At 43.8% G+C, this 25,640-nt stretch overlaps 10 protein-coding genes across 10 annotated transcripts; 8 read left to right on the top strand and 2 right to left on the bottom strand.

Annotated features, from left to right (window-relative positions):
* Window positions 1-1,132: 1,132 nt before the first annotated feature.
* hpcH-1 (4-hydroxy-2-oxo-heptane-1,7-dioate aldolase) lies at window positions 1,133-1,954 on the top strand (the record flags this gene model as incomplete). The annotated part of the gene is made up of 1 exon (XM_036633859.1): window positions 1,133-1,954. The coding sequence occupies one exon, from the start codon at window positions 1,133-1,135 to the stop codon at window positions 1,952-1,954; it is 822 nt and encodes a 273-aa protein (XP_036502209.1).
* Window positions 1,955-2,535: 581 nt separating this feature from the next.
* CGCS363_v002009 (Transcriptional activator protein acu-15) lies at window positions 2,536-4,117 on the top strand (the record flags this gene model as incomplete). Its single annotated transcript, XM_036633858.1, has 7 exons — window positions 2,536-2,661; window positions 2,723-2,835; window positions 2,887-3,389; window positions 3,531-3,792; window positions 3,848-3,908; window positions 3,975-4,027; window positions 4,087-4,117. 7 exons carry the CDS (start codon window positions 2,536-2,538, stop codon window positions 4,115-4,117), a joined length of 1,149 nt encoding a protein of 382 aa, XP_036501236.1.
* Window positions 4,118-5,726: 1,609 nt separating this feature from the next.
* CGCS363_v002008 (putative transporter) lies at window positions 5,727-7,457 on the top strand (the record flags this gene model as incomplete). Its single annotated transcript, XM_036633857.1, has 5 exons — window positions 5,727-5,938; window positions 6,014-6,483; window positions 6,533-6,798; window positions 6,862-7,110; window positions 7,167-7,457. 5 exons carry the CDS (start codon window positions 5,727-5,729, stop codon window positions 7,455-7,457), a joined length of 1,488 nt encoding a protein of 495 aa, XP_036501235.1.
* Window positions 7,458-8,004: 547 nt separating this feature from the next.
* CGCS363_v002007 (putative transporter) lies at window positions 8,005-9,548 on the bottom strand (the record flags this gene model as incomplete). Its single annotated transcript, XM_036633856.1, has 4 exons — window positions 8,005-8,243; window positions 8,303-9,116; window positions 9,185-9,336; window positions 9,404-9,548. 4 exons carry the CDS (start codon window positions 9,546-9,548, stop codon window positions 8,005-8,007), a joined length of 1,350 nt encoding a protein of 449 aa, XP_036501240.1.
* A 956-nt stretch (window positions 9,549-10,504) lies between these two features.
* On the top strand, window positions 10,505-11,482 carry CGCS363_v002006 (uncharacterized protein; the record flags this gene model as incomplete). The annotated part of the gene is made up of 5 exons (XM_036633855.1): window positions 10,505-10,686; window positions 10,741-10,840; window positions 10,909-10,977; window positions 11,049-11,112; window positions 11,166-11,482. The coding sequence occupies 5 exons, from the start codon at window positions 10,505-10,507 to the stop codon at window positions 11,480-11,482; spliced, it is 732 nt and encodes a 243-aa protein (XP_036501239.1).
* A 5,867-nt stretch (window positions 11,483-17,349) lies between these two features.
* Window positions 17,350-18,816, top strand: CGCS363_v002005 (WSC domain-containing protein; the record flags this gene model as incomplete). Its single annotated transcript, XM_036633854.1, has 1 exon — window positions 17,350-18,816. The coding sequence occupies one exon, from the start codon at window positions 17,350-17,352 to the stop codon at window positions 18,814-18,816; it is 1,467 nt and encodes a 488-aa protein (XP_036501238.1).
* A 777-nt stretch (window positions 18,817-19,593) lies between these two features.
* arg (Arginase) lies at window positions 19,594-20,505 on the top strand (the record flags this gene model as incomplete). Its single annotated transcript, XM_036633853.1, has 1 exon — window positions 19,594-20,505. The coding sequence occupies one exon, from the start codon at window positions 19,594-19,596 to the stop codon at window positions 20,503-20,505; it is 912 nt and encodes a 303-aa protein (XP_036501237.1).
* Window positions 20,506-20,701: 196 nt separating this feature from the next.
* Window positions 20,702-21,753, bottom strand: ydcF (the record flags this gene model as incomplete). The annotated part of the gene is made up of 2 exons (XM_036633852.1): window positions 20,702-21,428; window positions 21,497-21,753. 2 exons carry the CDS (start codon window positions 21,751-21,753, stop codon window positions 20,702-20,704), a joined length of 984 nt encoding a protein of 327 aa, XP_036501243.1.
* A 994-nt stretch (window positions 21,754-22,747) lies between these two features.
* tdh (L-threonine 3-dehydrogenase) lies at window positions 22,748-23,875 on the top strand (the record flags this gene model as incomplete). The annotated part of the gene is made up of 1 exon (XM_036633851.1): window positions 22,748-23,875. One exon carries the CDS (start codon window positions 22,748-22,750, stop codon window positions 23,873-23,875), a length of 1,128 nt encoding a protein of 375 aa, XP_036501242.1.
* Window positions 23,876-24,498: 623 nt separating this feature from the next.
* Window positions 24,499-25,350, top strand: CGCS363_v002001 (uncharacterized protein; the record flags this gene model as incomplete). The annotated part of the gene is made up of 3 exons (XM_036633850.1): window positions 24,499-24,916; window positions 24,976-25,053; window positions 25,112-25,350. 3 exons carry the CDS (start codon window positions 24,499-24,501, stop codon window positions 25,348-25,350), a joined length of 735 nt encoding a protein of 244 aa, XP_036501052.1.
* Window positions 25,351-25,640: the final 290 nt, after the last annotated feature.

Below are 25,640 nucleotides of genomic sequence, written 5' to 3'. Positions count from 1 at the left end.
TCCAGGCGTCAAGAGGCAAATAGGGGTCGTAAGCCACAATGTCCGCCTCGAACGCTCCGCGAAAGATTTGAGCAACAGCCTTTCCAATGTTGCCCATGCCAAGTATGCCGATCGTCTTCCGGTGTAGGATAACCCCTGAGCACGTCTCCTTGGGCACAAGAATGCCAGCATTTTGCTTTCCTGCGATGCTTCCCACTTATCTTGCCACGGCTGTCGTCAAAGCTAAAACCATTTCAGCCACCGCACGCGCGTTGACACCGGGGGTGTTGAAGATTTTAATGCCACGCGCAGAACAAGCATCACCATCGATCTTGTCAATTCCGACACCTTGCTTTCCGATGGCAAGAAGATGCGGGCAAGCAGCGATATCTTCGGCCGTGAGGCGTGAGGACCGCATGAGAAGGAACCGAACATTTTCCTTCCACTTGGCATGTTCAGGTTGTCCAGGTAGAATTGCGTTGAAATTTTCTTTACAAAAGCTGATGACCTCGGGTTGGAACGAATCCAACACGTAAACTGTCGGCTTGGAGCGGGAAATCACGCCCGTGGTTGGATCAGATATAATCCCCGGGGCCATGTTGAGAAATGAATTGCGAGGAGGAACAGGTGAGATAGCCTAGCGACCGCTGGTTGAAGATGAATCCGGGGTTTGTTCCTCCCTTGGTTCTGGCCTTCGTGTTGCGGTCGATGAAGTTGACTTTAAACCTGAGGACTTTTGGCTTCGTTTCGTGAAAATGGCGCTGTGGAAATCAACGGTCACACAGCTGGGGCGAAGGTGGCCGGTCGCCTTTGATACCTGACGGATCCACCCGGAAGGCCCCCGATATCATCGGACGGCCTCCGACGCTGCTGTCTACCTCTGCCTAGCCTCACTCTGATGACGGAATGCCACCGAAAAGCCCCCTTGTGAATTGTTTCGGTCATGTGTGATTTGGACGCGGTTTCGGAGGGCCGAAAAATGTGCGGAGGTGCCGAAACTGTTATAGAATCTCTCGGCATGAGTCCGGGCATCATGGCGCGACCAGCAAATAAAAATTCATATAACAATGCCTCTATCATACGCCGTTGAAGATGCTTGTACACAGAGCATTTATCAGCATAATCATCAATATTCAAAATTTCCTCTTCCAAAATGGCCGTTTCAATCCCCCATTCGCTCAAAGAAAAACTCCTCCGTAACGAGGTGGCATCAACTCTTAGCGTCAAACTAGTCAAGTCGGTAGAGCTTCCTATGATGGCTAAGACCGCAGGATTTGACGGAATTCTCATCGATATGGAGCATTCCTCATTCGACCTCGAGACGACCTCCCAGTTATGCATTGCCGCGCTGTATGCTGGCATCTCGCCCATCGTACGCGCTCCGAGCAAAGATCCTTTCTTCGTCTCTAGAATTTTGGATGGTGGCGCACTTGGTGTCATTGTGCCGCACATTCGCAGTGTTCAGGATGCACGCGACGTTGTTGCCGCTGCCAAGTTCCAGCCTATCGGCACGCGATCGTCAACCAACGGGCTTCCTCATTACCAATTCCGCACGATTCCCGCCAAGGTCTCCAACCCGGTCACAAACGACGCAACTTTGGTCATTCCAATGATTGAGACTCTTGAAGCACTAGAGTTGGTTGATGAGATCGCAGGGGTAGAGGGCGTAGACTCTCTGCTCATTGGTACCAACGATCTGACGGCTGAGATGGGTATTCCGGGTGACTACGAAAACCCTAGACTCACAGAAGCCTATAAGCGAACAATTGAGGCTTGCAACAAGCACGGAAAATGGGTTGGAGTTGGAGGTCTTCACTCACGAATGGATTTGGTCGAGAAGTTCTGCCAAATGGGAGCCCGCTGGGTAATGGCTGCGACTGATGGCCCATTGCTCATCGCCGGTGCCACGAAGAGAGCTGCTGAGATGGCTAGTCTGAGCGTTAGGGCGACTTCAGCTACGAATGGCAAGTCATAAATTGTCAGTGACCATCGATCCGATGCTGTTGTTTAGCACAGAACACTGTCACTGCAGGGTGCCATAAAGCATGGTATGATGGGATGTAAGCGGTTCCAGATTTCGTCGCGGTAGATGTCTCATTCATCATTCAGAGATTTGAAATATTGGCATGCAATCTTCAATATCTCAACTTCATACGCGACTTGTTATGATAAGATCGCATTATCTTTTATTTTTCCTTCTCGTGACTCTGACTCCATTTCGGTTTGCCCGCGCTTGCAGGGCCGGGGCAACTTCGTGGGATGTATCCGTAGGTGTGACCTATCAGGTCCTTCCCAGCTTCCCCATGGAGGCTTGGCGTCAATCCCCGCGAGTATTGTGACTAATTACGTAATAAGTTCACCCCTGTTGTGTGGGGAAAAGGGACATCGGCAAACAGTCGGAGGTGCGAGGTCCTGGGCACCGCAAATTCCCCATCACAGTTGATTCCCAGGGCCGATGTTCTGTCGACGGACCACCTACTCTGCTTGAGTCATCCATTGGTTGGCATACCCTTCATTTGTGTCAATACCTGGTGTTAGGAGAAAGACGGCCGGGCCATGAGTTCGGCTTCATCTACAGGTGCGCGGGAAGCTTCGAACGCGAGGGAATCCCTCGAGCCGCCTCCAACGACCGCCCAAACCCGACCGCAAGCTTGCGAGAGATGCTGGAAGAGAAAGCAAAAGGTATATGGCCCCCGTGTCGGCACTTGACCATTAAAAGCTAGCATTAGCTGACACTAATCAGTGTGATCGCCGTCTGCCGGCATGCAACTCATGTAGCGTGCTAGGGGTAGAATGCATCCCACGAAATCAAGATTTCAACACCATATCCGAGCTCTCGCATACTTCTGTTGTTGGGTATCACATTCTGTTCCCCTATCTACTAACATGTCTGCTAACAGACCTCAGCTACGTAGCATCATTGAAGAGGCGGGTTGCTGATCTTGAAGAAGAATCTTTTTCGAGAAAACGCTCGCGCACATACAGTTGTCGAGCTGATTCAACTCTGGACCAGTCTTCTGATCATGATAATAGCGCAAGATCTCGGGATGCTGCATCGGTCCTGTCGAGTCAGGCCATGCATCCTGCTGGCAGCAATGGACATGACAACGACGATTCATCAGTGAGGGCCACTATGGGAGCAATCGGCTTCTTATCACGCAGCGCTATGGCCGAACCTCGAGATAATTCGGATGATCTACCAAGAAAGTTCTCTTTGGCCGAAGTGATCTCCGGGGCGCTGGCTATCGATGGGCGCGACCCGTCCATGGCTATTCCAGCACCCCAATCGCCTGGTATTACCAACCACCTCGCTTCCGTGAGCCAAGTTTCAACGCTTGAACATGTTCGGAAGTTTCTCGAATGGTCCGCCCTGTTGCCCTATCTTGACGAGGACATATTTCTCCGGCAATGTGAAAGTATAATGGCTAGCAGAGCGCAACCTCAACCTGCACAGAACTCCCAATCATTGCATAATTTCAATGTTCACATGGCCTGCGCCATTGGAATTCTACTCTCTCCAAGTTCGACTCATCTCTCACTACTTAGTGCAGGCCTTCATTCTACGGCAATCAAAGAGTTACCCTCCGTCCTGCGTACGGAAATGGCCCTCGAGCACATACACTGCATGATAATGCTTCTTATCTACTCTTTGTTCAACTCCTCTGGTGGTTCTGCCTGGCATCTTCTGGGTCTGGCAGTGAAGACGTGCATCTCCCTTGGCCTTCACCGGGAGCCAGATGCCCACTCCAACTTGACGATATCAGAGGCCACCAGACGGCGATGGCTATTCTGGACTGTTTACTACTTTGACCGGTATGGAACTTTGCTTGTGATTCACATTCTGTTCTGGGACTAAGCTTAGCTCTAGGATGATTAGTCTTGTGATGGACCGCCCCGTTAGTATTCAGGATGACGACATCTCAGTTCGGGTGAGTAGAGCACCTAAACAGCAAAATGCAATGCCAGTCGTTCTGAAGCTGACAAAAACAATACAGCTCCCAATTGAAGATGCCCATGTGCCCGGATCAGCGGATATATCGTCTAAGAGGTTGCCTATCAGTCGCTACCTCATACTGTATTCACAATTAATCTCGAGCATCCGAGCAGGAAGAAAGGACGATGTTCTGCTCACTTATAGCAACATTGTCCATTGGAGAGACCTGCCTCCCAAGGGGGATCGTCATTCGTCATCTAATCAGCAGCTTTCGGACCTTTTTCATCAATTGTCTTGTCGAGCTTTGGTACATCTCACCTCGCCAACGCCTCCAACACATGAGAGTATCGGTCCATTGCTTGGCAGCACTCAAGATCTTGATTTGGACACTATCAATACATCTCGGCAATTTGTCAATCGATGTTACGACCTATTTACCCAAGGCACTTTCATTTGCAATTTCATTGATGCATACGACGTCTTTCAAGCTGCCGTTACTTTCGCCTGTCTCAACTGGCGTATTGGCCGGGAGAATTCTGCAGGGCGTCGACTCGCTGAAGTGACGGAAATAATCAACAAGTCCTCGACGCTTGTAACGATTGCGGCATCAAGATTCCCTGCACTTGCAGCTTTTCAGCGGGTCTTGCTAGGTCTCTCCACGCGTATGATGGATAGTCACAACGCGATATCCAGTGTGAGACATCTATTGCTCTCTTCAGTCCCTTGTCAATCACCCGTCTGCTAACATGTCTGAAGACCAACTCTTGGGTGAACTTCCCGCATATTATTCCACGTCGATCTCAACAACTCATTCGATGCACATTTTCTTAATCAGGGGAAACGCCCTGTACTGATGCCCCCTCAGGCTTTTCTATCCCCCGGCTGCAAATTGGAGTTTGTATCGCCCACGTTGCCAATAAGTTTTGGTTAACTGAAAGCTGGGTGAGTTGAGCAAAAGGCCAGGTCCCCCAAGCCTCTCTTTCCGCCAGTCAACCCTAATCCATCGAGATGCCCGGGCGGAAAATCTATTCAACATACACCAAACTCCCACAATATACTTTCCCTCGCTCCTCTGAATTCAAGGATTTGGTCTCTCTCTCATTGAAAAGCCGAAGCCTGAACACATGTTCCTGCCTGTCGGTTTCCCATCGTGGCACGAGGATGATTGATGAACGAGCAGACTCTCTAGGGTTGCTTTAACCGGAGTGATTTTCTTTGGCCAGTTTCAAGTATCTGAGGACGTTGTAGTGATGCATCTTCCTCCTAGATCAAGATAACAGTTTGTGGGCAGCAGTGTCACATAGTGGAGGCCAGCTTCAAAAGGTGGGTGTGTATCAATACAGATGTCGGTGAGCAAACATCAGGCCATGGGGGTCAATTTTCGGCCATTGAATTGAGTAGTTCCCCATTGGCAGTCTTGGCGTGACATTTACCTCAAGCGCTTACCCACTTACGGTATTGGTTGCCAATGCGGACCAAGTCCGAGCAGAGTCTCTGCCTTCCGGAGGCCTTCCGATAGTGGCAGTAGCTGACCCCAGATAACCCGCAACAAATACATGATCGTTGGATCCGCGGGGAAACGGGGTCTCAATGCGGGGAAACTGGAGCTTTGTGGCTGTAAAATCGACCATCATGCTTTTCCGAATTGAGCTCGTGGTCACCTCGTGGTCAGGTCGTTCAAAGTCTCAGTCATGACAACCTGAAGTACAAAAGGGTCTCGACCGTTTCAAAGAGTGCCTTTTCCAAACGTTTCCTACTTCCTACCTCATTCCCAATTCATCTTACTTCAACTCACAGACATACCTCGGAAAACATGACGCTTTCTCGTAACTCGACACGCGGCTCAGTCGATGTCAAGGTTGGGATCGAGTGGGAAGAAAATGCCCCAGCCCGCGACCCTCTACTGGAGCGGTACGACCTCATCAGGAATAAGACCCCTGAAGAACTCAAAGCACTCGACAAAGCCGTTCGAAAACGTCTTGATTGGAAATTCCTACCCATGGTTTGTGCCATGCTCATGATGAAGTGAGTTTCGGACCCCGGGTCTGCTCCATCTCAAGCCTATTTGTCGACAGAGAAGTCATTACTAACCATGTCAAGTTACTTGGACCGGATCAACGTATCGAATGCGCGACTAGCCGGCATGCAAGATGATCTTCACATGCCCGACACCATGTGGTCCGCCGGTATTTCCCTTTTTTACGTCGGATACATCATCTCGCAGGTTCCCGCAAATGTCATCATTGCGAAAGGCAAGCCGCGAATCTTGCTTCCATGCTGTATGCTCGGGTGGTCTGTCACCACCTTATGTATGCCTGCTGTCACTGCCGGCTGGGGATTCCTCTTGTGTCGCTTTGTCGTAGGGCTAACAGAGGGTCCGTTTGTCCCAGCTGTTTCTCTCATGACGTCCTCATGGTACACGAAGCACGAGTCTCCCCTCCGTATGGGAATTTGGCACGCTGGAAACACCATTTCGCAGGCTATTTCGGGCCTTCTGGCTGCCGGTATCCTCCAGAATATGGACGACATAGCTGGAATGTCAGCATGGCAATGGTTTCTGCTACTTGAAGGTCAGTTGCTGTGCATATGGTGATGTTGTCTTTTCTGACACCGGTCCAGGTATTGTTAGTATCACGATTGGTCTAGTCAGCTTCTGGTTTATCCCCAACTTTCCCGAGTCAACTGGCACCTATTTCCTCACTGCTGAGGAGTCACAAATGGCTCAATACAGACAAACTGTGTCGGCTGGCGGTCGAGCTGAAGATGACGAGGGAGATTACTGGGGAGGGGTGTGGATGGCACTCAAAGACCCGTTCACGTACCTTTTCTCTGCTATCCACTTTTTTCTCATCATTGCGCAGTCTTACAAAGACTTCTTCCCTTCGGTCGGTTATATCTATCCATACTTATAAAACCTTGGCTTGCACGTTTACTTACATGTTCTTTAGATTCTCGCCACTCTTGGGTTTGGGGACACCACCACGTATCTCATTCAAGCGCCGCCTCCAATCATTGCCTTTCTTGTAACTCTGGCAGTTTCCTGGTCATCTGGGAGAATGCTTGAGCATGGCTACCACATCATAGTGCCAATTCTGTTGACATTGGTTGCATGTGTTGTAATGATCACAACGTTGAACGTTGGGGCCAGATATTTCTGCATGATCTTGTTGGTCACTGGCCCATTTGTCGGCCTTAATGTAAGTGTTACGGACTGTTCCCTGCGCGTTTAAGTGTCTGTTACTGACCACAATAGCTTCAAATATCTTGGGAAACAACTGTCGTGCCACGACCACGGACCAAGAGGGCTGCTCTGATCGCTATTGCCAACTGTGTCTCGTCTGTCTCTCACTGGTTCACCCCGTACTTTTTCCTTCGAAACCAGGAGCCATGTTATCAGACAGGAGGCGGCGCAATCATTGTTGGGTGTGGTTTGACAGTAATCTTTGTCCTCGTTACTAAGTGGTACTGTCGGAAGAAGAACAAAGAGTTGGATGAGCATGAAAGAGTCTCCGGCGAATCCAATGGATGGAGGTTTGCATCTTGAGAATTGTCTGAGGCTGTAAAATTGTTATTACTCTCAATCTATTCGTACTGAACTGCCATGCCAAGACTACTATACCTACACATGTCCCCTAGATCAAGACCTACTGTTTCAAAATACGTCATCCCTCTCCTCATCCAGTTCCAGTGGCTAGTATCTTGGATTGGTTCGCGCATATAGACTTCGGTGCCGGTATACCTTAGCTGAGCTGAGATGACGGATAGGACATTTCATTCCATTGATTTTGATTCTGGGGAAGAACAGCACGCTACTAGTGAACTAGAACGACATTCCTTCCACCAATGGTTCTTCCTTGGGAAATTCACCCAGAAATCAAATTGCAATCGAAGCCCTATTCTGAAGTTGACCTAAATTTAAGAAACTTTTGTTCTGGTGTTTCCTACTGGATACGTGTGGTAATATGCGGCGGGTCTGGATTCGATCAACTGACAATTGTCCATGGATGGGCACACGGGCGAATAAGGTGGAATTTTGTGGAAAGGTCTGCGTATTTAAACAACCTTCCCAAGAGATATCAAGTCTTGAGGTTCTACAAGGTGTATTGATATAGCGGGCTCTTTTCCCCCATTCCGTCTAGTTGTTCTTGAGAGTACCTCTCCCTGACTTCGTGCTGAGACAACTTGGACTTCTTGTTGTTCAATCTACACAGTAGAAATTCCAAAAGAACAGCGGATACTAGACCTAGACAGATAATACCGAGTGAAGTGCCATATCCTGTGGGATACTTCGGGCCCTCCTTGTCCAGGAAGACATTGGTTCCAATGAGGCCTAATACTCATTAGCAAATGCAGGATGAATCCAGCGAGCGATTGCGGACTTTCACTTACTGCCCAAATTACCAGCGGCAAGCAGCCAAGCTATACCAATGGACCGTTTCCACGAGAGAGCGAGGTTATTTCCTATCCAGGCAGTTATGCCATGCAGAAGCGGATATATGCCGATCTGTGCCAAGATGACACTGACATACATGGCTGGGACATTATTGGCTACATCCGAAGAGAAGTGAAACAAGATTCCAAGTGCCACTGCTAAGATAGTCATCGGTCCAATGATGAAAGGCATCCGCCAAGAGAATCGGTCTGAAAATCTGCCCGTGAGCCATGCCGATATGCCACCGCAGAAATACGGTGGAATCGTCAACAGCTGCGCTTTTTCCGTAGAAAAGCCAAGCTGCTTAATAATTTGAGGCATTGTGAATTTGAACGCGGCGTTCGGCACAGAGTTAGCCCAAGCAAGAAGGATGCCAAGTCCTATCTTCCAGTCGACCAGAGTGTCCAAAAGTAGTCGCCAAGAGAGCTTGTCACCTTCCTGGGTACCAGATCGAACGCCAGACAGACGAAGACGTACATCGATGAATCTTTTATCGTCCTCGTTAAGCCATTTCGCCTTCTCTGGGGTGTCGAGAATAAGGAAGGGCATTGCGGCACCTGCAGCGATCGTCACTGCACCTTCAAGGAGGAATATCCACCTCCAGCCCTCAATGCCGCGCACACCATCCATTCTGGCTATTGCAAAGGCTAGAAGTCCGCTCAACGCACCCGAAAATGCCGATGCAGTATAGAAGATGGCGAGACGCTGTTGCAGCTCGTGTCGGGGATACCACGTGCTCACAATGTATACAGCGCCTGGGAAGAAACCTGCCTATTCGCCATGAACTTCTATCAGCACTTTCTCATCTCGGCATAGCATCTAGAAAGGGACTAACCCACCTCGCAAAGACCAAGACAGACCCGGCAGATCACCATCCCTCGAAAGTCTTTCACAACTCCCATGAGAGTCATTACAGTTCCCCATGAAAGAACGAGGGCGGATAGCCACATGCTGGGACGGACCTTTTTGAGTATGATATTCGAAGGAATTTCTAGTCAAGGAAATTGATTAGCTTCAATGGGTACTGGGTCTATCACTTAATAATGCATGCAGCCCACCAAAGATGATGTATGGAACGAAGAAAATGGTGCTCGCGACATTGTATTGGTTGCCTGTTAGCCCTAGATCTTTATCCATGCCCTCAATCTTCGCATTGCCGATGTTTCCTCGGTCAATATGAGAGAGAAGGTATAGAATACCCATGATTGGAATCAAGCGATAATCGATCTAGGTGGTACCCTTCTTAGTAACACAAACAAGTCAAAAGTCTTTGCGCACTTGATGTGGCAAACGGCGAGTCGTGAATCCAGCTCAACTGACCTTTTTGACAATCTTTCTGCCTTTCTTTCCCTCATAGATTCTCATAAGTTCCCTATCCTCTGGCGACAGACTTGCATATGGGTCAGAGCTTGAACCTAACTCTAGGTGTTTGACGTCCATTTTGGCCATTTCACGGTTGCGGATTTCCGATTGTTGTGCCATGTTTTCAAATAGGAAAAATCAAAAGGCGTAAATCGCATGGAGGATCCGAATTTGATGAGCTCGATTCCGGGGGGAAGGGGGCATTTCACATTTTTAAAACTGGATATCCCTTGTCACGAGTTGGTGAGCCGGGCGGGATCCTTGTTGTTGCTCGTTCGAATCTGCTGACCCTCAGCTTGTACCAAGATCATGCATCCTTTCCCTTTTGATCCTCCCCGCATTCTATGTCAGACAAGCGGGAGAGGGCGCCGATAATTCCTTCGTCTGTGAATCGAAACATCCAGCCCGCTGACTAGACTTGGTTTAGCCATTCCCGGCAGGCTCGATTCAGGTGTTCGGCTAGAATTCCGTCGGGGCCTTTCCGACGGCGGGGCGACTCCGGTGTCACGCTGGAAAGCTTCGGGGCGAGTCCAGATCCACCAAAGACCACCTTCTACAGGCGACTGGTACACACAAATGGTGAAAAAACGCACGTTGTCAGCCGAGGGGGCTAAGTATTCCTCCATATGTCGATGCTGGGTGCTTCTCGCTGTATTGTATTAAGTTGGGCGAGAGACGTTGTGCTGAACCCCTGCAGAGTTGTTCCAGCACACCGAGTGTAACACGTCTATGCCTTACGAGTGCAATCTCTTCACCTGTCAGTTTCTTTGGGGCAACTTTCAACGGCCAGCTTCAAAATGGCGACGATTGATTTTCCACCGTTTAAAGATCTTCCTCTTGATAAGAATGGACCACGCGGCAATGCGTGGGGTCGTTGGGGCCCCGACGATCAGCTAGGCACTCTCAATCTACTCACAGACGACATTGTCGCCAGTGCAGCCAAGGAAAACATCATTACCGGCCAAAGGATTTCTCTGAAGTACGTCACAGGCATAACACCATTGGTTATTTGCTGAGTTAAGTGGGTTTGAAGCTGGTCTATGACTGGCGCCTCGTACCCCAAGTTTTCCCGGAAGCTTCTCGAGTTGCACAGCATTAATAAGGCACCCCTTAAGCATGCTCACGATGACGAAGTATGTGTCAAACGGGTTTCCCGAATTAGAGTATTTGATCAATGAGTCGAGCTGATGGGATCTTTCAGTGGAGCTTCAATTCCCAGTGCAGCTCCCAGTGGGACGGCTTTAGGCATTACGCATACCAAGAACAAGGGGTTAGTTCTGTGCATCTTCACAGGTGCCATCAATACATCAAATGGATTGATGATTGACGCGTTCAATCTAGCTTTACTACATGGGACGCACCGCCGCTGACTTTGCGGGCTCTCCCGTACCAAATGGCATACAACGTGAGTTTGCCATTACTTACCGCAGCCACTAACAGATATTAAATTTTGGTCAGACGTTTCTCACAAGGGCATTGCCGGCCGAGCTGTCTTCATTGACTGGTACGCTTGGGCGCAAAAGCAAGAGGTTGTCGTCGATGCCTTTTCATCCCATAAAGTTCCTTTCAACAAATTAATGGAGGCAATGACCGCCCAGGGTCTCAGAAAAGACGTCTTACGACCAGGAGATATTGTAGTCCTTCGTTTTGGGTACCTCGCCCAGTATAAGTCGATGACACTCAAGCGGCGACAGGAACTCAATAAGCTCTACAAAACATATAAGCCTAATAACATAGGCGTCAAGCCATCCATTAAACTCCTCAAGTTCCTCTAGAACAACCAAATCGCGGCCATCTGTGGAGATACACGATCTCTTGAAGTCTGGCCATGCAAGGACACGGAGTGGCATCTGCACAAATAGCTGCTTACCAGATAGGGAATGCCGATAGGAGAGTTATTCTACTTAGAAGATCTCTCCCACCTCTGCTCGTCAATCCACCAATATGTATTCTTTCTGTCGAGCTCATCGATAAATATAAGGTCTTCTTTGTCCGTTCTCAAGGGTCTAGATAATTATTTATCTAACCGTCCCCACTACACTCCATTGCGTTAACAGCGTCCGCCCCCCTTTTTTTTCCCCGCTTATGTAAAAACATGAAAAAAAGCTAATTTTACGCTATAACGCGTATTTCTCTATATCGCATGTAAAACGCGTTAAAGTTATTACTAATACCTTAATTACTATTAATTACTATAGTCCTAGTAGTATTTAAATATATAACTATATAATAGAGATATAAAGTATATATTTTATATTTCTATAGTAGTTAATCTACTTATTAAAGTATTACTAACTTAACTAGTTACTTTATCTCTATACTATTTAACTAATAAAAAGTCTATTTTTATTATAAAAGATTAAGATAATATTTACTAAAAAATAGAAAAAGAGATTTACTATATAACTTTATATATCTATTTAGTATATAGTTTATATAGCTCTAAGTAATATATAAGTATATTAAGAAACTTAATATAGTTCTTTAGAATAAATACTTTAATAGTTAATAAGATTAATAAATCTCCTAATAGCTTAGCTTATTTATAATATTAAGTAAAAGTTTACTACTATATAGATTATACTTTATTATTTATAGTTTACTACTAATTAGTATATATCTATAGTTTATTATATTAAATATATTAAGAAAGATACTAAGTAATAATAATAATATAATAGCGCCTAAAATATTAAATCTATAGCTATTAATAATTATAATAATACTACTATTTAAAGACTAAAAGACCTATAAACTAATAAGTATTATTAACTATACTAAATAAATAATTTAATAATATAGATTATAATATAATATCACTAGTAAAATATAAAAATATAAGAGGTACTATTAGAGTTAATAAAAGATAGAAATATAGTATTATATAGAGCTTCTTAAACTACTATAGTATTATAGTAATCTATCTCTTAAAGAGATATAAGATTTCCTATATAAAGCTTTTAAGATTTAAATTAATTATTTTATAATTAGTTAATAATTAAACTTAGCTAGCTAAATAAATAAGAAGTCTAAGATTATTACTACTTAGTAAAATAATAACTTATAATATAAGTACTTATACTATATATAATAATATTACCCTAACTAGCTAATATTTATTAATAAATCTAATATTAATAAGAATACTAAGATATAGAGGACTAAATAAGTACTAAAAAAGCTTATTACGTTTTAAACTATAGAGATTAATTAGTTTTAAAACTCTTATATATAAATCCTACTAGCCTTTATATTAAGTAGTATCTTATACTTAACTATATACTATAGTATAATTAATAGTAATAAGTTCTTTTATTAGTTATAAAAATACTTTATCCTAAAGTGTAAGCGTTTTCTAAAGCTAAACTCTATTATTATTATAAATAACCTCTCTTATTATTATATACCTTAAATTAAGATATTATATTAAATATTAAATATCTATTTTAAGTTTCTACCTCTATATTCACTAAACTTTAACTTTATTAAAGAGTATTTTAGTAATTTAAAGTAATATATTAAGAAGATATATTTAAAATAGAATAATAATAAGAATAATACTTAGGATTTTATAGAATATCTATATAACTATACTATAGAGATTAAGTATTATCTACCCTAGATTAAGAGCTATTTCTACTATTTATTTATTAACTTTAATAGGATAGAGTATATATTTAATAATATTAAACTATAAAAAAGAGGATAAGCTATAAGTATTAAATATTAATAAGTAATCTAAATTTTTATTATATATTTATATATAATAAATCTTAATTATATTATTATATAATAGTTAATTATTAAATCTATAATTATAGCTAATAAGATTACTAAAAGGTTAGCTATAAGCGCACTAGAATATAAAAAATATACTATTATCTATTATTTTTATTAGTAGCTATATATATATATTAATTTTACCTATATAACAGCTAAAATATATTATTAATACTTATAATAATAATTTATAATAATAATATATTATTATAATTAGAGACTTTAACTATAGTTAGAGACTTTAACTACTTCTAACTAATATTAAGATAGACTGAAGTATATTATTTATAGATCTAAAATAATAGTAATTCTATTACTTTTATATATATAGAGCAGTAGTATTAAATTTATAGCTATAAGTAGACTTTTCTATAGTTAAATATATTATATAAAAAATTATATATATAATTAAACTTTATACTACTCTTACTATATTACTCTTTTTTATTATCCTCTTCTAAATAATATATCTCTATTAATAATATATTACTTAAGATTTCAATCTAATTATCCTTATCACTTTACTTAACTTCATCTTATTTAATCTATAACTATATAGATAATATCTATAATACTAATAGTAGTAATAATAAAATAAAACTAAAGAGTTTTAAAACGCTTATAAAGTTAGCTATATTTAATAATAAATAGCTCTATATATACTTATTATATTAACTAACTTTAACTAGTATACTATAAATCTCTTACTTAATAGATTAATATAGCACTAAAATGTTAATATATTAAGATAACCTTAACTCACTTAAAACTAATACTATAGAGTTTTTAATTAGCGCTACTATTATCCCTCTTAGTAATTTAATATATATTCTTATATAAATATCTCCCTCTAACTCTTAATAGTTTAAATAAAGTTTAAAGTAAAATACTATATTAGAGAAAGTATTAAACTACTTTCTATAATAAGTACTATTATCTATAAAAGATTTAATTAAGTTCTTAATATCTTTAGTAAAATATTAAATAAAACCCTATTTAGTAAACTAAATATCTAATAACTTATAAATTACTTATAAACTACTATCTATTAATTATAGTTTCTATAACTTCTTTCTAAACTCTTTATTAACGTTATATCACTTACTATAGATAGATATAAACTACTTAATAAAGCTAGCTACTTAATCTAAAGCTTTTTAAGGTAAATCTAATACTACTAATAAAGATAAATAAATTAAGAGTATAATACTTAGTTAATAAATACTTAGAATATTTAATAGCAGAAAAGTTAGTAATAAATACTATAAAATATTTATATATAGCTAATATAGTAGTAGTAGCACTACTAGTAGTAATAGCTATATATATAGGTTAAGATATTAAAGATAATAATCTAACGCCCCTATATTACTATATATATTAATAATAGTATTACTATTAGTATTAGTTAAGCTAGATTTTAACCTTAATAATAGAAGTATAGCATTTTTAGCCTTCTCTTCTATTATTACTATTATCTATTAATTATTATTAACCTTAATAATATTCTTATTTCTCTTACTCTAGTATTTTTAATCCTCTATAAACTAATTATAAAAAATCTCACTAAGTAGTTCTTTAAGTAGTTCTATATTATTAATACTAGCTTATTTAGTTATAATAGCTTTTACTTACTTCTCTATATAGTAAGATTTAATCTTATAATACTTTTAGCTTAATATATAGTATTAATTAAACTTCTTATTACTTAAATTATTCTTATATTTTTAGTACTTTAAGTAGATATATATATAGAGAAGTTATCTATATATTCCCTCTTTCTAATACTTAATATTTATAGGATTATTAGCTTTATAATTAATTACCTCTTATATACTAGCTAAAACACCTATTTAGCTACCTTTTTAAGACGTTTATATATTAGTTATTATACTATTAGAGATTAATATAGCGCTATATTACTATTTAATAGTAAAGTAAACTTTACTCCTCTTTTTAGCTTATTTAAGAGAGGGGATAATATTAACTTATAGAATATTTAGCTAAGTAACCTTTTTAGTAGATAGATAGACCTAAATAAAAATTAATATTAGTTTAGATATATTAGTAAGCTTCCTCTAAGTAATAATAATAGTAATATTAACTTTCTTTATAATATATAAATAAACTACTTCTACTTTAAGTTAGATATTACTATCTACCTCTTAGTCTCTACTATTTATATTTAATATAAGAGTAATACTAAATTTATTATATATAATACTCTTAATAGTTAAATTAAAAATAAATAAACTATTACCCTTAAATATTAAACTATAGGTAACTTAGATTTATAGTAGAATTAGTTCCTTATTACTTATATTATCCTCCTCTTTAAATATATTATAGAATAATATAAATATATTATTAACGCTATAGTAAGAAGCTATAAGTATATTATCTATAAATTAAGTAGTTTAATAAGGGGTTAAGTTAACTAAAATTAAGTCTAATTAAAATAGTAATATTAATAAAAGTAGAGTACTTTAGAGCTAGATTATATATAATAGATCTTTCTTTTACTTCTTCTATATTATTATTACTTTTTAGTAAGAAAATGCTTTTAGAGCTCTTTATAATAATAGAGGAGCTATAAATATATACTTTTTTCATAATATAAACTTAGCTACTACTAAATTATTAATCTTAAGTTTAACTTTAGTAATAATAACCTCCTTAGTAGCCTCTTTAGTAATAGTAGCTTAATAAACCCTCTTAGTAAGTATAATAATCCTAATTAATAGTAAAGTAGAGCGTTAAAGAGGATCTCTAGTAATATCCTATATTAGTTATTATATATATTATTATTTCTATATACTATTAGTAATAAGTAATATATAATACTTAGAAAAGTTATTATTTACTTACTAAACTATATAGTAGCGTTTAAGAGGTATTATAATACCCTTAAATAATAAGATTTAATAGAAATAGATTAATTAAAACTATTAGAATAAGTTAATTACTATACTATAAATATCTATATAGCGTTAGGCAAATTTTTATATATATATAGGGATTATATATGTGTAATTTTGGTAAAAAGGGGGGGTGGATGCTGTTAACGTAACAGAGTGTAGGTTCCTAGAGCAGTGGCCAGCCCACCAAACGCTTTAGCCTTCTTTTGATATCGCTAAATCGAAATGATGGGCTCATTTGATAAGGGCTCAAACATGCATTTCTCTTCAGGCCATGTCTGTCTTCTTGCGTATTTGTCAATTTCGTATCAGTGTTGCACTCCAGATAGGAAGAGGACATCGTAGTAAAGCAGTACTCTCTATTGGTCGGAAAGGGTCAGTCGAACGGGTGGACCTGCAAATTCGGCAACAAATTAAGCATAATCTAGAAGGTGACTTCCAGGCTCTCTCGTATTCGGTGGGCCCTCGTGTGATTTTACTCTATCCCACCGGTTCTTTTTGATGACGAAGAAGGCAGGTTGCATTGGCGATCTTGGCGATGCTGACGGACTGGGTACGGTTTAAAAGTCTGGATGGCGCGTTCGACAAGAAACACGATTTTGTTTTGCTCCAGAAAGTTTCTCCAAGCTTTCGATCCCATTAGATAAGACCTCGAAATGGCGAGATCATCTCTTCTAATGGTGGGCCTCTTGGTTTCAGCATCGGAATCATATGTTTGGCCTTCCAAGTACGACCATTTGGAGGACATTCTAGCCATGCATTCGGGCTACATCCGATTTGGCTTCTCTGACTGTTTGTGTTCATCTTCAACTCACTTCACGTCTATTTCATTTCATCTTAGGGTCTGACGAATAGAAATCGCAGTGGTCACGCCTTGTAGCCATGGCTCAGGTATGCCTGGGGTCCAGAATTCGGCCGAGTGGATACGTAGTGCATTCCACGACATGTCTACGTTCGACGCGGCAACTGGCACTGGTGGGCTTGATGCATCACTCATGTTCGAGCTTGAGCGGCCTGAGAACATCGGCTCTGCTTTCAACAACACGTTTGCAGCAATGTGGGATTTTCTCACGCCTAGATCCTCAGTCTCTGATCTTCTAGCTCTCAGCGTCGTGGCTGCAGCTGCGGCGTGTGACGGGCCGAAAATTCCTTTCCGAGCCGGTCGTATCGACGCAACTGAAGCAGGACCTGCCGGGGTTCCCAAGCCGGAAGATGACCTTGAAAGTACGCGCCAAACATTTAAGAGGGCGGGCTTCAACGATGGTAAGACCACAGCCTTTGGAAAGGCCCATATCAGTGTGCGCCCTAACAAGACGTATGCAGAGGACATGATTACAATGGTAGCATGCGGTCACAGCTTGGGCAACATACATAGTGTCGACTTCCCAGAAATGGTAGCCGGCGAGACTTCCGAAGAGAACATTGCTCATTTCGATACTTCTCCGACCAACTTCGACAACGCAGTTGTGACTGAGTATCTTGAAAACGAGACAGCTAACCCTCTGGTGGTCGGGGCGAACGACACAATGAACTCGGACAAGCGCATCTTTGGTTCCGACGGTAACGCTACCATGTCTTCTCTCTCGGATCCTGTCACATTCAAGTCAAAGTGCACCCGAATCTTCGAGCGCATGATCGATACCGTTCCCGCGTCAGTGATATTGACAGAGCCACTAGATATTGTCGATGTCAAACCCTACGTGGATCCTCCTCGGCTGCAATCGGACGGCAGCCTGCTGTTTGAAGGGCGCATTAGAGTCCGTAATAATGCGGAAACGGGTATCAACGGTGATGACCTGGAAGTATCATTGGATTACCTGGATCGCCAAGGGTCCCGAGACGCAGATATGATTGTGGCCAGCCGCGCCCGCAGCAGGGGTGGCCAGTCGTATGGCTTCTGGGGCAACACGTTCACCTGGTTCGAATTTTCCCGATCAATCAACGCCAGCACTGGAATCAGCAATTTCAACATTCTGCTCAAGACACTTTCTACCGGTACAACATTCATTCTTGACAATTCAAACACTGGTGGATATCCTGTGGATTCCGACTTGCTGTACCAACAAACAGATTCATGCGTCACGGGAACCGGTACGACTCGAGACTTGTCTCTGGTTATAGCTCTGCGCAAAGAGTTAGCTGGTGGAAGCACCCAACCTCTTCTGCACCTTGCCCATCGCGTCGCTCGACCAGGTGTCTTGCTCCCAAGGTTGGAAGTGGAAAGCGTGCCGTTCCTTTCAGTTCCAGGCTTGGAAAAAAGTGGTTTTCAATATTTTCGTGCCAATGCCACCCTTGACGCAAGCGGGTGGAGCACGACATTTGATATTACGATGGAAGATTCATCAGCGGGCGGTAAACATGAACTGGGTCTCTTGAAGACAAGTGTTCTGTCAGGGACTTGCACCGTTTAGATGTACAAATAAAACAAGTGATAGGCCAATCTCGACGCGATCATTTTCCCATATTACCCACCAAATACGTTCATAAATACCAACACATTTGCCATTCTTCGGTCCTCTCGCAACTAGGTTCACAGCTGTTGTCATGGTCTTCATACGGATCCATGTTGAGAATGTCTCAGTTCCAACAACGCATGCTCGGCGCTCTACTTCGCCCCTCGAGCGCGAAGTCTCCTAGTGTGTTTCCTTCCACAAAACTCCTGCTTTAACACCGCAACAAGAATTGCCGACCTTCGTCATGCCCGGGTTTGGAAATGTGATATGCATGTCTGAAGCTGAAATCGCGTCGATACTGACGGTAGGTAGGTAAAACGCTGTAAGAGCGGTCGTTTAGGTCATTCCCCGGTGTGTGACTTCTGGAATTGAAATTGACTAGAAACCTAAAGAAGCAATAAAACTGATTCAATGACATCACACTCCGGTCCAAACCTCAACAGGCTCTCTTAGCACGGATTTTGGCCCGCCGGTTTCAATTGTCGCCCTCTGACCTCCGCAGAAACTTGCCAGTATCGGGGTTTCTCATCTCTACGACGCGCCCTTCACTTGACAGCGCTCTCCACTTAGCCTATGACCGATGCACCCCACAACTTGACTTCTCTCTGGCGAAGACCGAAAGCGTTTGGAGGATTGATTCGCACCGTTAGCTTTCTTGTCCAAACTTTCCAGAGATCCCGTTTCATTCAAATCACCCTCTTTTAGTTGTCGTTTGGCATTACACGGAGGATCATAATGGCCAAAGCACCCCTTCGATGCCTATCGTTGATCATCTCCCCTTATCATGTCGGCCTTCGCGACCAAGGACCTGGAGCAGGCCCTGCCTTTCTCAAGGCATGCGGCTTATCCAAAAGCCTCCGCAACCTTGGCCTACCGTTGCGTGAGATATACGTGGAGCCGGTAGACGAATTTGAAGGAGAAATTGGCCGCAGCTTCGAGTTTGTCCGACACACAGCAAAACTTGTCGCACAAGAGCGGCGGCGGAACGCGTTTCCCATCGTTCTCGCTGGAAATTGCACTTCTGCTGTCGGGGTGGCCGCCGGGCTGCATACAGCGCAAGACTTTGGAGACGCAGAACTTGGGTGCGTGTGGTTCGATGCGCATGATGATTTCAACACGCCAGATACTGTCACGAGCGGCTATTTCGACTCGATGCCCATTGCCATGCTAGCGGGACAATGCTGGAAAGCAATGCTGGAGACTGTTCCCGGGCATCGCTCTATCAATTTGGAGCGTCTTGTGCACGTGGGAATGAGAGATGTGAACCACTTGGAGCGAGCACGGGTAGGAGAGGCTGGCTTCGACGTGATCTGGGGCGATACTGAGAAGAAAGTCGACTTCAAAGCAGGACTCAGCACAGTGCTGCAACGAAAGCAACTTCGTCCCACAATGGTGCATTTCGATGTCGACTCTTTGGACGTCTCTATCGGGAAAGCCAATCGGTTTGCAGCGCCTGGTGGCCTGTTGGAGCCGGACATTGTCGGCTGCTTCAGAGAGATCTCCACGGCCACTGAGCCTGTCTCTTTGACTGTGGCATCATTCGACCCGACATTTGAAGGTGCTCGCAATCTTGCAGCAGTGGCTATCAAATCAGTCACAGGCTTTGTACAGTCGCTCATGGGCTCAGGTGTACTTTACAAGCCATAGCATCTCACGAAAACAATAGTTTCCAGTGATGTTGGCATTGCTGCATCGGAAATTCTATTCCATTCCCCAAACCCCTAGGAATACGAATATCAAATCAGTACTTGAAACAAGCTATGATTCTGCGCTAGAGTAGCTTCAAGCACTCTCATCGGTTACTAGGTAGGAATTACAGTCATGTTACACTCAGTGCATGCATCTATCGATCTCGTCCTGCGGCCCCAATTGCGTTGTCAAGGTATTTCCAGGCACGTTCGACCTCCTCCGGAATATCCACATGTACGAGAAATCCTTTGCCATTGGGACCATAACCATTTACATCATCCCTGAGACGAGGCACCTCCCCCATCAGTAAGTCCACGAAACGTCCCATGTCCCATAGGCCATCTGAGGTAATGCCACGGCTTTGTTGCCCGGAGTACTGGAGCAGTGCTAGTAGATCTTGTTTTCCCTCCTCATTCACGCCAGATTTGACGTGAACCTTTGGCGTGAATGTTGGCCAGCTGGTGATGTGAGGTGTAGATCTGTGGTTCATGGCATACGTCTTCTCAAACGTTGCAACGGTCCTCTTTGACATAGTGGGATCCTGTACAACTATGATCGACCGCGGTGAGGTAATTCCACAGGCCTCAAGAACTTGCTTAGACTCGGATGCGTTTGCACCACAGTTTGTGGAACGATCTTCAACTACGACAACAAACTTATCTCGGTCATTACTGAGCACCATGGCAGCCTCCGGACCGGCTTCGAGGGCTTGAATCCCAAACCAGCGCTCGGCAATCAGCTGCAAGACGCGTGCTTCTGGTTTCCCCTGAACTTCGTCTGCGATTGCGTTGTAAGTGGGATGTCTGGCAACTGCGTCATACAAGAACGGGGTAGAGTGACCGATGCCGCCGCAAAGCACCAGGACTGTGCGTCTCCCGTCTCTGGAGGCATGGGTCAGTCTCCTTTTCTTGTGGACGCCCAATCTCACTGAATAGGTATTCACACTCACAGATCAATCTTTTGGTCAAGTGCAGAGTTACCAGATGGTTCTCCTCCATTGAATGCAGAGAAAACAACATCGGCCAAGGCGAGCACGGACGAAGCACAGAAGACTATGGCGTCGGTAGGTGGCGCGGCTGGTGTCACATTCCGAGGCTGGGAGGTTGGCAGCGACTCGAAGAACCGATTGACCCCTGAGACTCCATCAATTCTTTCGTCTGATAAGAATCTAGACAGAACGTTGACTGCATCAGCTGCCTCTGCCATGCTTGCGTTGAATACTCGGGCACGTTGTGACGGGGAGCGGTGTGCCGAAGCGGGTTGTGTGCAGTGGAGGTAATACTTGCTGACTTATCCTGATCATCGAACATCACTGTGTTTTAGAGGCCGTGCGCAGACGCTAGGCTGCTTTCAGAATCTCGTTCTGCTGGCACTACGTTACCACCTACGGCGATCATAACTGAAGCAACCTCAAACTATTGATTTCTTGCATTTTCTTGGACGTTTCTTTCCGTAAGTAATATATGTACGAAAAATTCTTCGAAGGTGTTTATATAGTCCGCACCCAGCCTCTTCGATTACTTCTCAGCCAAAAGAAAGGAAAACGAAACGGGAAAGAAAACAGCCAGAAAGGCAGGCAGTATCTGTTGTCGTTATGAATATCAAGTTGAAGACTACGACCATCGCATAAGCAGATCAGGTCGGTTTTCGTATGTATTGTCGGGAGTTCAACCTGCGTCATCATGCTTACAACATCGGAAGTATTTTGCTAAATTAAATAAGGAGCTCTGAACAATCCCGCTCGAGACACCAGGAATTAGAAAAAAGCCCACATGCACAACACGGAAGATTTTCTAGGCCCTTTGGCGAGCATTTTGCATTCAACGCAATGGCCGATGAATTTGCATCCTTGAGTACAACTTTATGGAAGCAGGGTTGCGGAGTTTGTGAATTACTAATTGCAAGTCCGCAACCACAAAAAACTCCGCTTAGCTGGCTAAGTCGTGGTCTTCTTTCCTTTCCAAAGCGGGTCATTCGAGACTTGGCAAGCCTGTACGGGAATCAAGACACGCGCTTTTCAGATTTCCGCAATGAGCTAGACTAAGTAAGGCCATAAAACAGTTCCCGTAGTTTCCGCTTAAAATTCCGTCAACAGTCCGGTTACGAGTACGAAGTCAACAGACCGTACTACAAAACGGGAAGCAGTTGCTATAGTATCTTTGTCATCTGTTGTACATGTAATTTGACTTCTGTATTCAACATGTCTTCAGAAAACACCACTACAAATCGAGCTGTTGTTCTTCCCGGGGCGGGACAGGACGCAATTTTTGAAATACGCGAGAAGCCAGCTGCAAACGCAGGAGATGCAGTCATAAAAGTCATTGCTGTCTCCGTCAGAGCCAACTCTCCGAATGTGTATCGAAACCCGAGCAGCGGATATCCTTTGCCATTTCCCTTCACCCCTGGATTTGCGTCCATCGGCAGAATTATCGACATCGGGCCCGACGCAACAAGACTGAAACACGGGCAAGTGGTCTTCTTTGATCCATACATACAGGCCCGGGACCGTGGTGGAATATGGATCTCCGGAATGATGGAAGGGTTTGACGAGGGCAGTCGAAAGCTGTCCCGAGGAGAGTGGCGTAACTCTACGTATGCCGACTACGCGAAGGTTCCTCTGGAGAGTTGCCGCCCGTTAAACGAAGAGAGGCTTTTGGGCAGTATTGATCAAGATGGGCTTGGGTACACAATGGAAGACTTGACACATCTCTTCAGTATGCTCGTCCCATTCGGCGGTCTTGCGGACATCGATGTCAAATCTGGAGATACTGTCATTGTCGCCCCGGCGACAGGGAGGTATGGGAGTGCAGCTGTCCACCTCGCCCTCGCTGTGGGCGCACACGTCATTGCCATCGGGCGCAATGGGCCAGTTCTCGAGCAAATTGCGTCCATCAACGCTCGCGTCTCCACTGTCAAACTCACCAATGTCGTCGAGCAGGACACTCAGATGCTCCGTAAGGCTTGTCGGGGGTCAGCTGACGCCTTTTGGGACATGTCTCCATCTGGCGCAGCCACTTCTTCTCATTTTACCAGTTGCATGAACGTTCTCAGGCACGGCGCTAAAGTCAACTTGGAGGGCAGCGTTTTATCCGGTGTTAACTTTGGCTACATGGACATTCTAGGCCGTGGACTTACCATCAAGGGAACGTGGATGTGCACTCCGGAGCAGACCGAAAGGCTCATCAAAATGGTAGAAACCGGAGTTCTCCCCCTTGGGAGAAAGGCCGGCATGGGGCCAGTTCATAAGTTTCGGCTGGAGGATTGGGAACAAGCGTGGGATGCCGCAGAGGAGAAAAGAGAACCGGGCGAGATAGTCATCATGCCCTGAACGCCATGACTTCACTTACCTTGGTTTAGGGGCCACATCGCGAATAGTGCTCCAGAAAGTTTTCGCTCGGGCAGCGGTGCTTCCAGTCGTAATTGAGAATCCTTCAATTTTCGTATTCCAATTTTCATCATTGCCGTGTTAGGGGGAGCCATTTTTTTCAACCTCTTTGTCAGACACTGGCTCTAGGCGAAGATGGACTGATGCGATTGAACCCATTAGCTGGTATCATTCTTCTTTCCCATTCCAGTACCAAGATTGACGCGTTCGTCCCATTTTTTACCCCTTGAAAAGAAATTGATTGGCGCCGTCCCTCATCTTTCTGTTGCATCCAGCTGCTCGGTTGGATGCCGCACTAACCGGGTGGGTTGGATTAATTTCTCCGTGGGCTAGATCGGCCCACGAGAGTCTTCGTCCACCTCTACGAAGCGCTGTTTCAACCAGGGGTCAGTGTCAACTAAAATGAACCCATAATCTTCGAAGCATATATAAGCATCTCAAGCACTTGGCGATCTGCACTAGCTCCTTGGCCGACCTCACACACTCTTTCAACCACCAACTACAACCAACCACAGGGACAGGATCTCTCGTCGCTCGTTTTACTTTCAACTCAAAACTTTTTCAAGATGCGCAATTCCGTTCTTGCCGCTGCTGCCGCCCTGGCTCTGGGAGCCAAGGCCGACATCTACCCCAACTACGAGTATGGCAACATGTTCTATCTTGGCCCTACGACGGGCGGCCAATACATTACGAAGGCTACCTATTCCATGGAGGTTCCTACTCCTCCGAAGGACTGGGTCAAGAGCAATGAGAATGAGCGCTGGCTCTCACTGTGGATCGGTGTCCAGGACAACCCGAACAACGGCGATGTTCTGAAGATGAACTTCGTCCAACCCTTGCTCAACTGGGGTCCTGACAACACCGCATGGGGCTGCAGCGCTCCTAACACCCAATGGTGTGTCGCTGCCAGCACTTACACTCCCGACGGGCAAATCGGCCAGCCGTACGTTGAGGTTGACGAAAACGCAACCTTGGACTTTGAGAGTCAGTTGCATCTGTATTCATTCGATATACACAGAACGCACCGGCTAACTCGATTGTAGTATCTCTTAACTCCTCTACCGACATGATCGACCAGAAGGTCTGGTCCAAGGGAAAGCTACTCTCTTCGGAGTCCGATTGTAAGTTGATATTCGAAGCCGAATAGATACGAGAAATCATCCTAACCTCGTTTCATAGCCAAGGGCATGAGGCCTGCCGTGTTCTACTCCGGCAACGAGTGCTACGGCGATGGCTGCGGTACCCTTGATGCGTACGCATACAACAACATCACCTTGGTCTTCAACAAGGCCGTTCAGAACATTGGTGACATCGTGTCGTACACCAACGCAACTCACACTGAATGGCAGACTAAGGATAACGGAATCACCTGGACAATTGACTCAATCACCATTGAGAAGGACAACCTCACAGAGTAAACGTGACGTTATTTTTGGACCCGAAAACTCTCTGTACATGGTTGTCTACTTCATTGTAAATATCTATTCCCACTCACAAGAGCACGGTACTCGGTGGAAGTGTACAAAAGAATGGCTGTACCTTTATGGCGCGCGTTGAAAGTCTCATTCGCGTGATTGCTTCGCAGCTAGACTTGATGCACCGACAACTAGAACAGGTGTTCTTCGGGTGAATTTGGGTAACTCGAGGAAGAGTATTGAGCATTTTGAAGCCTCACCTTTCGTTGAACTTTATCCGAGAGAAGAGTACT

The sequence above is a fragment of the Colletotrichum siamense genome (assembly GCF_013390195.1).
Source record: "Colletotrichum siamense strain Cg363 chromosome Unknown KSG_Cg363_contig01, whole genome shotgun sequence".
Classification (NCBI taxonomy): domain Eukaryota; kingdom Fungi; phylum Ascomycota; class Sordariomycetes; order Glomerellales; family Glomerellaceae; genus Colletotrichum; species Colletotrichum siamense.
Note: the sequence above shows the minus strand (reverse complement) of the source record. Positions and strands in the feature narration are given on the sequence as shown.